General features: G+C 40.5%; 1 protein-coding gene across 1 annotated transcript in view; it reads left to right on the forward strand.

Annotated features, from left to right (window-relative positions):
* The first annotated feature begins 7483 nt into the window (after positions 1 to 7483).
* LOC147800447 (uncharacterized) overlaps positions 7484 to 9776 on the forward strand; it is a 3577-nt gene continuing 1284 nt past the window's right edge. The window contains exons 1-4 of the mRNA XM_087144785.1: positions 7484 to 7671; positions 7844 to 7984; positions 8727 to 8868; positions 9498 to 9764. Coding sequence (XP_087000911.1) covers positions 7561 to 7671; positions 7844 to 7984; positions 8727 to 8868; positions 9498 to 9764 — 661 coding nt within the window. The 5' untranslated portion in view covers positions 7484 to 7560. The remainder of the gene's footprint in view (positions 7672 to 7843; positions 7985 to 8726; positions 8869 to 9497; positions 9765 to 9776) is intronic.

Here is a 9776-nt window from a genome sequence, read left to right on the forward strand (position 1 = left end):
TTAGACTGTGTGAGGTCGCTCTTCACCTGGGTTTGAGCGGCAGGTGCGCGCGGCGGTTCGCCGCGTTGCAACAAATGACGAACACCTTGACGAAGGCTAAAGGTATTTGTGCAGTCAATGCCGTTAGTGCTGGACACTTACTTTCTTCTCTTCCTCTTGCGCCTTGGATTCATGATCATACGTGTGCCATTGCAGCGAAACCTTCCGGACTGAAACCACCACAGGACTCAATGAAATTGAGGAATGCTATATCAACTTCATGAAAGTGTGGATAGCACTTTTCGAACCACTTCACAAACCACTCAAAGTGAGGTTCACTGATCCTTATATGTTCTTATGTATGAATCATTAGGAAATGCTTTCCATTAAAGATTGCCATTCCATTTGGAGAATGAGCAACTTTGGATTCAAATTATGATGCACATTTTTGAGTTAAATAATAACATTGAAGAATTTCTATAAAGCACACATATTCACCTAAAATTGCTTATGGCGCTCCAAACATTACAACACAAGAAAATGTACAGGCTAACTCTTCAAGCAAGATTTTACAAGAACGTTTTATAAATGAACTGAGATATATGTGCTGGACCGTACACTTGGGGAGCAGCGACTCTGAGAGATCTGTCACATCAGGACCGGTGTGACTTGGAACAACTAAGATGTACCCGAGTTTGCGTCAGTTCAATTACGCTGTAATCCAACATTATAAAAAGAAGACTGGGCAAAACGTAGCATAGAAAAACAGCCAAAATACATCAAATTCAATCCTTATTGAAAGTTGAAGAAAAAATTCAAATCCCTGTTGAACATTTTGCTTTACAAAGCTATGACCTTGAAAACACGAGAGGTAACAAACTATACGCCATTTTCTATGGAGAAAGGCAAACATGTATACGCAATAAGGCCGGAGTGTGGGCGTTCCTGGTATCCCTTAAATTTGCCCACTGTCCCCTTGCCAGGCATAGCAGAATCAGTGTCAGGGCACTAAATTACTATAATGTTCTTTCCCTCCGGTCACAACCACATTGGCTGAAATGAGGGGGGGGGATACGGGGCAACTTCGTCGTTGTTATGAATCTACAGTAAGTGTAGGTTCGTTAAAAATCTACAGTTTGTTGCAGATTCGTTTAAATAATTTAAACTTTGAACAAAGAGAGTGATATCACAGAAGTAGTTAAAACACTGTACACTCAGTGTTTGCCCCCGAAAGGCTTGTGAAAAACACACACCCACACACACAAGCGTACTCGGGTGGGACTCGAACCCACGACCTCCTGCTTACCTTCGTTTTCTCTATTTTCTCCAAATGACACAATCTACATTCAGAATTCGCATCTTGGTATGAACAGAAAAAAAGCCCTTTTAGCTTGTTATATTTCAGCTCTGAAGACAAATGACACTGCATTCGATTGGGATGCTTCAATATATATTTGAACAGATGAAATCAGAGAAAACAGTTTTCCTTAGAGGTGCTCTTTAATTGACTTGGACTTGCAAAACTGACTTATTACCACCTCTGCGGCTCATATTGGTATGGTAAAACTACATTCTTCGTCGATGATCCATGGAGCATACTATTTAGTTTTACTATAACACTCGAAGCAGTTAATATTTGTTTACTGGAAATTATCTTCCGTTCCCAAGCCGTCAATAGATACCGGTACACGCCGTGCATAGTGTCGCGCACTAACACAAAATCGCCCAATCGTTCTTTTAGGTCTCCTGCTGGTTCATGGGCTCGGTGTTTATTTGTCGGTGTTTGCCTCAAGGTCATTAACTTGTTCTCGAGGGTACGTCACTGGTACTATTTCATTTTTGTTTCATTCACAAGCATATGAGGTCCTTGAAGCTCTGATGGCGCGTCATAATGAGTCGCACAATATGCACATTTCGGATCAAGGATTATATTCGCGCCATGTGTAACTATATGACTTTTTCAGTATACTCCCCTAACCTCCCCATGAGCCCCACGTAAAAACCAGATTTTGTTTCTTCCATTTTTTTAATGGAAGAATCAAAAGCAATTAAATTACCCAACTCACCATCTGCCCGCTCCAAAAAAAGACAAATATCAAATCTTTTTGATTTCCTAAGATATAGTTGAAAGAATAGGATCATTTGAAAAATAATATATATATTATTTCAACTACTGCACGTTCCACTTGATCAGTTTATAATTATCTCTGAGTAATTCGCTATCAGGCTTGGATTTCATAGCCTGTGTCCAAGCAACACGTTGTGTCTGACTAAAAAGTCATAACAACACCATATTTTGAATGGCAAAAAGACAATGGATTTTGTATCACTACTTTTTGTGGACAGAACAGACGACTCGCAGCCAGTTTTATCTAGGTAACTCGTGGACTACACGACCGACTTACTTGGTTAGACATGATTGTATCTGTTGTGCATAGTAATGTCCTCAATGTCCTTGTACAGCTGGTCAGAATCCTAAACTACACATCAATTGGAAGCTGCTCAGATCAATGTCAACTATTTTCCTTTGTTTCAGATGGGACAAGTGAAGGTCTTGGAATAGTTAAAGAATAAAGGATAAAGTAAAAAATCAATTGAGAGTAATACTCCGTATTTGATTGTAGAAGCGTATGTCAAAACGAATATAGCTATCTGTGGGTTAAATTGATGCTTTCTTACTACTTGCTAATTTTACCTCGACTTTAGTGATCCTGCAGTTGGGTATGGCGCGCTTGTTAGTCTTGTGGAGAGGAGCCAGGCTAGCGTGACCCGGAGTTAGACACGGACACAGGAAAAGAAGCTTCATGGTCGGACGTTTGGGCTGCACATTTTCAATAGGCAGATTAAAAACTTTAACGATCTAACCCACTTGTCATCACTCGTATGACTTTTAAGTGAGTCAACTGATTGTCGAGCCTATATGTACGTTTTCTAATCCTCTTGTAACTACGTGGAACCAATTAAACAGACTGTTATCATAGAGGTATCTTTAAGTGAGAAAAAAATTCTTGAAAACAAGTTTCGTTGGGCACTTCCCCCTTAAGTACGGTTATCGGTGTACTAGTGGATCATCTATTCTGGTCTGCGCAACAGGTGTTTTGAACGAAAAATTTCCCGCGTCAGATTTTGACGCGAAAAACTTTCATTCAGTTATTCCCTTTTAATGATTCAGGCTTACTTATTTGAAGCTGTTTTTTCCTTGTCTTTGGTTCAGCCAACATTGTGACACGACCAGGGGTCCTGCTGCTTTGTGTAGTTGGCCTGAACGTTTCCCTGACCAAAGATTTTAAGCTAGTACATGATTTATGTTTTTGCACTTTCCAACAGAGGATACGGCAATGCTCCATTATTTTTGAGCCTATCAATACGCGGACAAGGTATAACGCACACACACACCCAAGGAATTAAAGGTGAACTGAGAAACACTCAACTATACAAGTGAACTTGTGATGTCATGCTTGTCAAGATTCCTTATTGGCCAGAACACACTTTCAAACTGCGGTATTTTTGAAAAATCACTTAGATTTCATTCATCTTTCCATTTATCGTGTAAAAACACTTTTTTATGAATACAAATAATTAGAGTAATACCTAGTTTAACGACTTTATCGTGATCAGTATATTTTTGTGTTTATCACTTCAAGCTGTTTACAGGTTGTAACGGTTTCAAAACATTTTTTAAAGTTATGAATCGAATTTTAAACTGTGAAAAATTTTATCTAACATGTCTTAAATAATAAGTGTTAATTTAAAAGGGTGAAGTGTTGTTTTACACATTTCTATCTCGTGACCCTTTTGGGCATAAATGAGGATTCGGCTAAATGTTTTATTCATTGCCCATCCGAGCTGAGGAAAAATGTTTGAAGCCTGCCTGGCCTTTTGGTTCCTATCCTAGATTTGCAGGGTTGCAAAGTTCATACTGCGAGAGACACGTTCGAGACGCACATCAAATTAAAACTCATTGTGTAATTCTTCATTTTCTTTTCGAGTTTCCATTTGTTAACCGATGACATTTGAAAATATTTTTCCACTTACGGTCACCCCTAAAAAGCTGTCTTGAAGCCCCTCACCATTTTGAGAAATCGGTGTCTACACTTCTCGAAAATAGACCGTTTTCAGGCACCAGTTTCTTCCAAATCTCACTCAGACACAAGCTGGAATTCGATTTGCTCGCCTAAACCTGTGCTTTCCTACAAATCTTCAAGTTCATGGGCCACAAAATGCTTTATTTTTTAAAGAGTTTGAGTGAATACAAATTGTGATTTGGCCGGCGCAAGCAGTTTTCGACCTATCTACTAGCCTCCATCCTTTAGTAAACCCCCAATTTTTAAAATTTCTCCCGAAAACGTGTACAACAGATGGAAAAGAGGTTCTGAAATCAGTTTCGGGAGGAAAATTAGAACAGGTTGTCTGTCATTCCAGTTATGGGCCTATAACGTTGAGAAGGCCTGTAGTGTAAACAGCGTATTTTTGCATAACGTATGTGAATTTCCAATTTTTTTCAACTGCAGGAAATAACTGCTTGTGAATGCAAACTAGGGTTGATATTTGTTGATTACTAGCAAGGTTTGGCCAACTGGGTTCGGAATTTGCACTTAGGGTCGGGCCTTGACCCAGTGGGGGGAGGGGGCGCAGAAGCACAGTACCCACGTTCAAAACTCAGACTGTATACTAAACCAATTAGACCTTTCTTGAGTTTTAAAATTTGGGCTGGCAGGCCATCACTCTGCTATCTTATAATGGTACATTACATCCACCAGTCAAAATGATTGAATTGTTCAAAGGTTGTCAGGCAAGCCAGTGGTTGTTTCCCCCTCCATCGGGTTTGGACGTGAAGATGCACATCCATGCCCCCTGAAAAAATGTGTGCAATGCCCCCTCGCCCCAAAAAGTAGCCATTTTTTTATTTTAAACGACGAGAGAAATCTATTTTGTTTCTTCTACTTCCAAAAGCGTTTTAAAAAGCCCCAAAATGCCGTCCCCACTCTTTGAAAGATTATAATTATATCACATGAAAAAAAATCGATTTTAGCCCCCCCCCCATGTCTTGATTCACTCCTGTGTGCACTGAGGGTGCATGCCTAGAAATCTATCTTAGCACCCTACGGTACTGAGGCTGATCTCCTAGTCAGGTTCCATTTGCTGGTCTGGTTAGGCTTTTTAGAGGGGATCTCTCCTTCAAATACCATATCACATACAGGTTGTTACATACTCCAAAAAATATGGTGTGTATTTAACGCATAAATATCCATGCAGGACAACGCCAAGCTGCTGTTACCCTATGTGGATCCTGAGAATTTTTTTAACACCAGTTGAACCAACAGTTTCAATGAGCCCATTCAACACGAAAGCAAACGGGAATTAAAGCTAAAAAAACCTCTCCACAATTGGAAGTGGTGCAACCTGACGTCGTTCATTTATCTGGATCGAATTTGGCTGTAAATGTTTCGTGTAAACAGTAAAATGTAATTTATTTCACCACTTAAAGTCGATTTGAAAGTAAGAGCATGAAAAGGAAAGTATTGAAAGTGGTGTCGAGGTCAATACTGGGGAGGTTAAATTCCAATCCTATACTTCCTTAGGAACCATACAGAGTAGTGGCCCGTTTATACTTCGTTGGCAATACCAGAGTAAAGTCTTATTGGACATGCAGAGAGCACGTTTTTCGGGGCCAGTGGTGCAACTAGGGCTTACATTTAACATGGGGCATTTAGATGCAGCCATTTTCTGGAGAGGGTACGTCAGAGTCTTAGCTACCTTGTCACCATACAGGGAAAGGTAAAACACTGATCGGAGATGCCACACATGTTGGTGCAAAGGCCTCGAGTAGGTTGGCCCTTACTCTACACCTTTTCCCCCGCCCCCCTTTCAGGTTCACCGAAAACCGAGGAACTACGGCTTGTATACATATGCTGTGCAAATTTCCAAAATTAATTAGAAACTACTTGGAGGGTGTGGACTTTCAATGGGGCACACCTCCGTGAGGATCACATCCCTCGTAGTAATTCCACTGATGAGAAAGCAAGTTAAAAACGTCATGATAAGTTTTTTAAGTGTAAAATCCGAAGCCTAACGCATACAAACTACCCCTCACAACACGTACAATGCTCATCGGGTTCCCTTTCGTGCCCAGGACTGATAAGTGTTCACCGCTTTGGTTCGGAACTCAGGTTGTCTGCTATCTTTTCATTATTTTGTTATCCTCGAACTCACCTGTTTCTTTTGAAATAAATCACTTGTGTTATTTTTCTCGTTGATTACAGGACAAAACTGCACGAAAACCCCTACACAAGCCCCAGGTTCGGTCCACTTTTTGCCATTATATAATTTTGTCGTGTTTTTTTTTCACCACAACCATTATACAGTATCTCTTCAAGCTGTGGGAAATCACCATATAACAGCCTTTATCTCGTCAACTCCAGATTGTGCTGAACTGAACCGCTTGGCATCGCTGACTAGAACGGTGCAGCTTAATCTTCGTCACTTTGGAGAGGCCAAGTATGCAGGCACACTGATGGACTACTTTTTTCTTTATTGGGTACCGGTACTTGTCCCCGATTTGGAGGTCAAAACGCAAAAAGTGGACTGTCATGAAATGTCCCACACTGAGCACTGGGTAACAAATTCACAGTAATGTCAAACGCATTTTGCTTGATCTCATCACATCTTGGGACCGGTATTCTTTATAAATATAATTCGGGGAATCCATGAAACTTCAAGGGAACGTCGCTAATATGAAGTACGGCTAAATTTCCGAGGGCACCCGGGGGTGCACACAATGTTTTTCAAAAGACATCATAACACCATTACAACGGAGTTTATTCACAGATTTTAAATGGGGTACCAGGGCCACGGGCATCAGCTTGGAGGGGGCACGTGTCCCCCCCCCCATTAGTTCCGGAATAGCTTTTGCATTAGTAGATACCTCAAGTACAGAAAAGTCTAGCGATACCTTGTGTGACGATGGCAAAACAGATTCAACATTCCACATTTTCTACAGGCCATTAATTTTTTCATCCCTCTTAGCTGTTTCGTTATTCGGCAGGATGGGTAAAAATAGATGTGGAATTCTTTGATTGTTTTTCGAATCTTTCATTTCAGCCGAGTTAAAACAGGTAGACTCCCAACCCTCCTTTCCTTGGGCTAAGAGCCCAAAACTCCCCAGTCCCTCTTCTTTTTTAATTTGCAAATCTATTTAGATTACATATTCGCGCTTTTATTTGCACTCGTGCTTACCATATACAAGCCATTGACTTCTATGAACCCATTTTATACCAAACTAGAGGGTTTATAAGACAACGTTAACGTGAGAAATTAAGGGCTGTCAACACATGTTGTGTAGAGAAAAAAATAACTTCTCCTTGGATATGCATGCTCAAAAAGTGTGTCAAGTACTTGTTTTGAGCTATTTTTCTCTTGATAAAAGATTTTTGCCTGATAACGGGTTATTTTAATCCGTTCCGTGTAGTAAATGGAAGAGTAGAAAAATCATAAATACCCCAGAAGATCAGTTGAGGAATCACTTCAAAATCGCACTGCTGAAGACTCTCGAAAGTGTGCAGCCCAATCCTCCAACCGACCATGAAGCTTCTTCTGCTGTGTCTGTGTGTTGCTCTGGCTCATGCTAGCCTGGCTCCTCTCCGTACGACCAACGAGCGCGCCGTACCAGACAGCTGGATCATCAAAGTAGAGGTGAGTTAATTGGTGTAAAAAGAATCGGTTTGATTTGGGTGACACAAATCGAAAGTAAATTGTTTACGAACTTCACACTTTCGTTGAATTAATCTGAGCAGAAGCACCCTAACCCAGCCTATTATGTTCTAATAATTTTAATTTAAATGAATGTAACATCCACATATTTCAGGATTTTGACCAACTGGAGCGGGTGCAACAAGAGATCGAAGAAATCTTCTACAAGTTCCGTACACCTACTCCCCAAATCGAAAAGCTCGAAAACCTCATGCCGGTTCTGACCCTCAAGGTTCCACAGCACATCCTTTCCGAGGTAAATAATACCAGGTTCGATGTGGGGTTCTATCACGCGATAGGGTAAAAAATGCAAACAAAGAACAAAACAAAATTCACAGAATCATGAAGAAGTTTTGTAAACTATTATGTTTTTCAGCAAATCGCATAATCTTTAGCAAATTTTTCACGCAACGTGTTTTATGACAAATTGTCACCGACATCACGAACTGGCAGTCTGTTGTGATGGGGAGTTCATTTGCGCGCATTTTAGGGAACTGACTTATATTCCTTTTCACAAACTGACATTCCGGTAGAGTACGGCATTTCCACGCACACTCTGGATGGATTTAATTCATATCAAACCTTTCAAAGCATTTTTTCTCCGCAGTGTATTGCCGCAACAGCATCAGCTTAAGAAAACAAAACAAACAAAAAACAAAATCTATTTGGTGTCAGTGTCCGAGGCACTACTTTGTGTTATTCGTTAAACTGAAGTTGCTGATAAATTGGTTTTGACGAACTGACACCCACGTGCGAATAAGTGTCAGTCTGTGGTTTCGGTGACGATAAACATGCATCACAGGTACCTGGTTTTTTTCTCAAAGTTGAAATGCAGAAAAGTCATAAAGAACTATGTTTTTACATACAGAAATAACAACTCTCGTTTTCATTGTATTTTTAATGTAGCTTAAAATTGTCCTTGTTCTTGGTATTATCACCGTGAGATCATTCGTTATTTTTTTATTTCAAACATAAACAGCCGTTCTTTTATTGTTCAGGTGCGGGCTATTGAGGGCGTTGAATACGTTCATGAGGACACCATTGCAACCATTTTCGGCACACAAAATAACCCACCATGGGGTCTGGATCGTATCGACAGTCGTAGTGGAAGGGACAATAGGTACAGGTACAAGGACAGCGGTAAGTCGTTTTGGCCATCGCTCTCATCTCAAAGACACGTAAAGTGCAATAATGAGTTTCCAGTGGGTCCTTAGCGGGACAAACGGAGGTAGCAATTTTCTCAGGAACAGATGTTGGTGCAAACTGAGTTCGCTGATTCACGAAACGATTATGAAATGCATTTGTTGCGTGCACGTCACTACGAACAAACAAACACTCCCCGGCAGCATGGATCTTTTCAACCAATGAGTGTGTGTTTCTGCTCAAGACTGATACAACTGGAATACGGCAAAATTAGACGATTACAACTTGAATATTTTACTCCTTGCCTCTAAATTTAGTAGCTTTTTAGTAGCTAAAAAGTAGCTTTTTACCAACTGACCGAATGTGACATCATTCCTCTAATTTTTGTATCCTCTTTGGTGTTCAGGCGGTGGAAAAAAAATCGGGACAAGTAAAAGGTCCTTTTCACTTTAAGCGTATTATTAAAAAAATGCTGAATAATTCATAAAGATGATGCCGCACCTTTTTCAACGCATCTGTACACCAAATATTATGTTTCAGGTGAGCATTATCTAATAGTTGATATCAAACTACAGTGAGTCTTCACCAACATATTCGAGAAAAAATGTCCTTTTGTGTGTGTGCAGCTCAGGGTGCAAACGTGAGGTTGTTTATTGTGGATACTGGCATCAATACCAATCACCAAGCGTTTGGTGGACGAGCATCCCTTCTGTACGGAGGTGCTGACGATCAAGGACACGGAACTCACTGCGCTGGTACTGCTGGAGGAAACACCTACGGTATCGCACGTAAAGCTAAACTCTACAGCTCCAAAGTGTGCAACAGTCAAGGACAATGCTCGAATTCCCTCATTTCAGCAGGTATGTTTGGCAATCATTTTATTCCAAAACCCAGTGCTTTGATCA

The sequence above is a fragment of the Acanthaster planci genome, linkage group LG01 (genome assembly GCF_054643075.1).
Source record: "Acanthaster planci isolate LZ-2023a linkage group LG01, COTS_SCS, whole genome shotgun sequence".
NCBI classification, from domain to species: Eukaryota; Metazoa; Echinodermata; class Asteroidea; order Valvatida; family Acanthasteridae; genus Acanthaster; species Acanthaster planci.